We start from the raw sequence: 6,029 nt of genomic DNA, 5'->3' as shown, positions 1-6,029 counted from the left end.
TACGTAACAAGAATTTCAGCTTGTTGAATGACAGGGCATAAAGATAATTGTCATTACTTGAATAAATGTGCAGGATTTTAGGCAGGTCTTCCTTGTTTGCAATAGATTTTAGGTTCAACCTGGTCTTCTTGTATAGTTTTTACATTAAGAAGAAAGGAAACTGGGATAGAAAATTTAATACTGGTGAAGAAAAATGAAACGTCACACTAAAACACTGTACATTATTATTTTATCATTTATTTAAATATCTATATTTATGCATTTACAAACTTTAATAAGCATATTTCATATATCTGCTTTTTCAGTAAGCAGATATTTCACTTTTGTAAAATGAGGACCATGTACAAAACTAGGCAACATCTGTTCTTTCTTTTTTTTCTTCAACCATCAGGAACAACAAAAACGAGACCATAATGGAAAGAAAACACTATCCAAAAACTAGTGGCTCTTTTGCAAGTAATTACAAAAAAAATCAGTGCTCGGCTATGAGTCCTAAAAGGGACAGTTCATACTTCAATTGGTGTAACACACGTCTGAAGGAGAAGTACACCTGTCAGAGTAATAAAATATATAGACAATAGACAAAGATGGTACATTCTGGAAATCCTTCCATGTTCTCTTAAAGGAATATGGCACACATAGAAAAAGAAGAGAAGAAACAAAACAAGGAAAAGAAATCTAGAAAACGACATTGATTTCTCAGCAGTATAATAACCACCTCAGCTGAATATTTTCATAGAGAAAAAACATTTTGCTTTCAAGATTTCTTCATGTATGAACACACGTGTCTCTTCCACAGCTTTTTGGTGTTTATGGAAGTGTTTGCTAAGAAACATCTCTAAAGTGAGAAGCGGGGAAAATAAACCAACCTTTTTTTTTGCATTTTTTTACTTTTAAAATTAAAAATAATCAAGGGGAATGTTGGTTGTGGGAGAGGCAGCGTTACCGTGTCAATCTCTTGGAATGCCATACGTTATAAAAATGCCCTGGAGAATGAAACCTCGCTGGGGACACAGTTTGGCCACAGCCTCGCTTAGCTGTCATTGGATGCTATTTAGTAAAATGATATAAGACGACACCGGTTTCAAAGATGTGCATTCCCTTGAAGACACACAGGAGTAAGTAACAAGTATAGTGTGATTGCATAATTCATATTGCACAACGGTATAAAAACATAAATACTAGCTATCTGAAGTTCTTAAATACAAAATAGAGATCACATACTATTTTAGTCAATAATCATTTTTTTCAAGTGCAAGTTTGGTGTGCCCTTCACGTCTTCCTATAAAAAGGCATTGAAGGGGGAACCCTACAGTCCTCCCCCTCTTCATCAATGTGCCAAAATATATAAGCCCATACCTTCTCACAGCAGTCCTATACACATTGTATAAAATGGGGTTATTTACAAGAGCTAGGAATACATAGAAGCAGCTTTAAGAGACAGACTTCATGAAATGAATCTCAACTCTTGTTGCAAAGTGTTGCCGAGTGGGAGCAAGTTGGGGAAACAAGTTGCCCGTCCGATTTATGCTGGTTGCTGTGGGTTCACATTGATAGAAGGAGGATGTCCTAGGAGCCCAATGCGCTGTTTTTGCTTCCTTTGTTCTGTCATCTGGAAAATTAAAACATGTACTCAGAAAACAGGCACTTCCTCCATGACAGACCACAGAATGAACTACTGCTGTTAGATTGTGGTCAAGAGTTATTCCGAAAGCCATTTTCCAGAAAAGGTCCACTCTTGTGCGGTGCAATTTGTCAACACAATTACAGTAAATAAAACATAGCTATACCTCCAACCCAACAAATCGGAAATGTAAAGACAAAATAGAGAAAGGAAAAATTGTAAATAGGGGAATGGAGAAATTCAATTAGTTGGAACTGGAATATATGTTGGCTACTGGCCAAGATATAAGTGATCTTTGGCATGATCTAATGGAAATGTGTAAATCGAGGTGTCTGCAGTGTATTGTATTGAATAGTAAGCTATTATACATATATCTCTGAGAATAAGAGTCAAATCAGGCTTATTTCAGTGTAGATCTTCAGAGATTTTGACTGCAATAATCTTAATATAATAGACCAAATGCTTTTCCTACTTCCAATCAGTAGTATTAAAACCAAATAAAATATAACAAGTGCCCCCGGTAGTACAGTGGGTTAAACCTCTGAGCTGCTGAACTTGCTGACCAAAAGGTCTGCGGTTTGATCCGGGGAGTGGGGTGAACTCCCGCTGTTAGCCCCAGCTTCTGCCAACCAAGCAGTTCAAAATAATGCAAATGTGAGTAGATCAATAGGTACTGTTCCAGCAGGAAGGTAACAGCACTCCATGCAGTCATGCCAGCCACAAGACCTTGGAGTTGTCTATGGACAACACCAGCTCTTCAGCTTAGAAATGGAGATGAGCACCACCCCTCAGATTCGGACTCAACTAGACTTAATGTCAAGGTGAAACCTTTACCTTTTTATAACAAGTGCACTTCAAATGGTTTAGGTTTTTTTACACTATGGATTTTATAGTCCATCAAAGCCAAAGTAGGCTTTGTAAACAAATTAATTAATACTTTTATCAACCGATGGGATTAAATGTATCCCAATGGTACTGGAATGGGATGGCTAGATGGAAAATGTATATTACTTCCTTGTTTGAAATCTCTTCAACCCTAATGAGTTATGAATTTTCATGTGGTATTTCAGCGTCATATCTCCAATCTAACAAGGAAAAAAAATCAGTGATTTTATTCTTACAGCTTTGAAAATAAGTCCTATTCCTAGTGGAATGGTGAAAGGAAGGGGAGAATGCCCTGAAAAGGCTGTAAGGCACTAGGGCCAGAAGTGGCCCTTGATAAATACTGCTTGCAAACATTTGCTACTCTGCATATCTACAGGGGATTAGAGCAGTCAATCTTATTCCATTCTCTTTTAACAGCAAAAGATCTAATAGCAATTTGACATCCATTTGAGCTTCTTCCCTTCCTACAGCGGACATTATTAAACCAAAAACTACTACTGAAGATGTGGGATGGGATGGTTCCAAACTACTGGTGCAGGCTGTTAGGGTGAAGAGGGGGTCTAAAGTAGGGTGACATCCCAGTTTGGAAAAGTTTGACAAACTTTCTGGTGTCCTCTGTATCAGTATTTTGGTACTTGGTGAAGACCTTTAGACCATTCACTTTAATGTCCTGATTTTTATCTCAAAACTCCATATTTTTATTTCTATTTTTAAAGAAATGATTTTACTGCTTTATATTGTAACTTTAATGTTTGTGTGTGAATTTCCCAGAAAAAAAACCTCTACTGGAGAGCTGCTATACAAAACCAGAAAGACATATGAAGAAATCCATGAAGTATGTCAACAAGCTGTGTAACTCTGGCAAAGAAATGGTTAAAGAATACTGGAGATGAACAATCACTTTTATATCCTTTCTTTTCTTTGATATCTGGCTTGCTTGCAAGCAGCTAATATTGGGACCGCTTGCTATGCAGCAATTTGCTGTGGACAACAATGAAGACCAAGACACAGGGTGCTGTCTGCTGCAAGAAAATCAAGGAGAAGCTCATATTAAGAGAAAAGGAGCGTCCAATTTAGATTAATCTTCTTGTCATCATTATGTTCCTTTTGATTGCCAGTTTGAATCTAAATATCAAAAGGAAATGTTTTTACAAAGGTAATTCAGATAACAAGAATAATCAAGGAATGACATTAACATGACAGGTTCCAGTGCCATTTGTGGGGAAATCACATACCCTGTCTGAGCAGGACATAATGGGCAAGATGTCACGCTCGCCTTGCTGAAAAGTGATTCTTTTTCACCGTGTAGCCTTAATTGTTGACACAGGAAATCCCTAACAAGCCAACAACTTGGAATTCATTAGAAGTACCAGGGATCACACTTTCAATTGCTCCCTGAGAATGTTGTTTTAGTCCAAGTAGACATGTTGTATCTTGGCATTAAGTTTATTCCCCAGAAACCTCTTAGGAGAGTCAGCTCTGAAAGCAGAACTTGCTTGTTATTTCATTCAAGATTAATCTCAGTCGGCTCTCTTTTCTAGAGAGGGTTGTTCCTAATAAGAAAGTGATGTATTGGTTTGGGCGCATAATTGGTACATGCTGCAACTTGAGCTGGGCACACTGAATGACAGCACTTAGGGGAAATTCCAGTCTGTTCTCTCACATTAATCAACTTGGTTTCCACTTCTTCCTCTGCATCAAAGAGGTCTCTGAAAGCTAACGTCATTCTCTCTCTTGTTTTTTTTATGGGAGGAAAGAGAAAGTTTAAAAGTTTGCTCAGCTTTTGACACTGCTGCATTATTCAACATCATCCTAAAAAAATGGGCAAAGCTGAAGTGGTCTGAATGGCAGTGGGCTTTCTCAGTGGTTTGCAACAAATCCCAATCTGGGAAGCTTAAGACTCATGTTTTTAAAATCTTGGCTCCTGATCAAAAAGCCCATGAAAGCATTCTATGTTTGTAAGGCAGGTGCAAGAGACAAAGGAGAGGTTATGTCAAACCAATGCTGAGATGGAGAAGGCAGTTTTGTTCTACTCAGACATCCAAGCTATTAATCTTAATTGCTTGGATGCTCACGGGAGGAGATGAAGAAAAGATAACCACTCCCTTTCAAGAACAAATGCTCCCCAAAGTTTCATAAAACCTCATGATGCTGTGAACTAAACAGAGGAAGAAGGGTAGACTAGAAACCGAGAAGAGATCCTTCTGTTAATGTAACTGGAGGCACCTCTGTCCAATTTTTGTTATCTCCATCTTCATCTTCAGCTCACCATGCAATGACCAAAACTATTTCAACAGAATTTCTTCATGGCCAGAACAGGTTTTACAGGATGATTATGTATGTTTGTGTTCATATGCATGAGTATGCCTATGTGTATGCAAAGGAAAAGAGAGTTCTGGGAGAGTAATCCCTCTCCAACTTCTTTCCACCAGTGGTTTTTTTGGATTCAACCCACAGTAGTGGTGGAGGGTATAAAATGAAAGGTATTAAGCATCATTTATCAGAAGGCTAAATGAGGTGTCTTGCCATCCCTGATGCTGATATTTACATGGACATGTTTTGTAAAACATACTGTTCACCAAGGAGTGAGAGAGAGAAAAAATCAGTGTTGCTACATGCCTAGAAATAAAGAAACTGACATTGCGTAGTGACATAAAACAATTGCCCACTGACTAATTTTTAGCTGGAACAAAATAAAACTCCAGATGGAATCAAACCAAAACACAACCCAGAAAAGATACTTGCTGGACCAGTTTAAACAAACGTAATGCCTGGTAACTCAGGCAGTGCCACAGCAGAGCAAGCAAGGAATAGTCATACTTTGATACCCCTTACTATAATATGTTGTCTATCAGAGAGTGAGATGCTATTATGCTTTCTCCTCTTTAATATACTGAACATGAAGGAGTAGAAACAAGGTAAACATCTACAATGGACAGGATAACACCAAAATTAACAATTTACAGATAAACAAGAATGATTACAGACCATGAATACATAACATACAGTATGTGGAGAAAGTAGGAAGAAGTTGGGTTTAATCTGGGAAGGAAAACTTGTGAAATTAAACATGGACAAAAATAGAAGAAACTCTAGGGAACAACAGTTGGAGGAATGATATGAATTGAAATGACATATAAGTGTAAAGTCCCCTTCTGCCCTGCTGTTTTTCTTCATGACAGGTTTGGAGCTTTCACTGCATCTAGTTATTTAATGCTTAAGAGAACTAAGTTTGCACTTGGACATGATGACAAGGTGTTCCCTTCTTCCTGGTCTGTTTATCTTATTTCCCTTGCATGTAGGAGCTTTAGGTTCAAGTTACAGTAACAACTATAAGTTGCCATTTCACTGTACTATTTTTTGTGTTTGTCAATATGTAAACAAGCACAAATAATAGTTTGCTTATTTGAACAACAAAACAATATCTGTCTTGTTGGAAACCAGGTATAGAACTTATTGATCTCCAATTCTTGGAACCATAACTTTTTTGGTACTTATAAAAACTGGCCTTACTATGAGA

At 37.6% G+C, this 6,029-nt stretch overlaps 1 protein-coding gene across 5 annotated transcripts in view; it reads right to left on the bottom strand.

The window, feature by feature from the left end:
* Positions 1-217: 217 nt before the first annotated feature.
* Positions 218-6,029, bottom strand: part of ITPR1 (inositol 1,4,5-trisphosphate receptor type 1) — a 259,894-nt gene continuing 254,082 nt past the window's right edge. For all 5 annotated transcript variants that reach the window (XM_060766304.2, XM_067463479.1, XM_067463478.1 and 2 more), the window contains one exon: positions 218-1,612. In XM_060766304.2, the coding sequence (XP_060622287.2) occupies positions 1,526-1,612 (87 nt within the window). In that variant the 3' untranslated portion in view covers positions 218-1,525. The remainder of the gene's footprint in view (positions 1,613-6,029) is intronic.

Source organism: Anolis sagrei, chromosome 2 (assembly GCF_037176765.1).
Source record: "Anolis sagrei isolate rAnoSag1 chromosome 2, rAnoSag1.mat, whole genome shotgun sequence".
Classification (NCBI taxonomy): domain Eukaryota; kingdom Metazoa; phylum Chordata; class Lepidosauria; order Squamata; family Dactyloidae; genus Anolis; species Anolis sagrei.
This window is presented reverse-complemented; position numbering and strand designations above follow the sequence as displayed.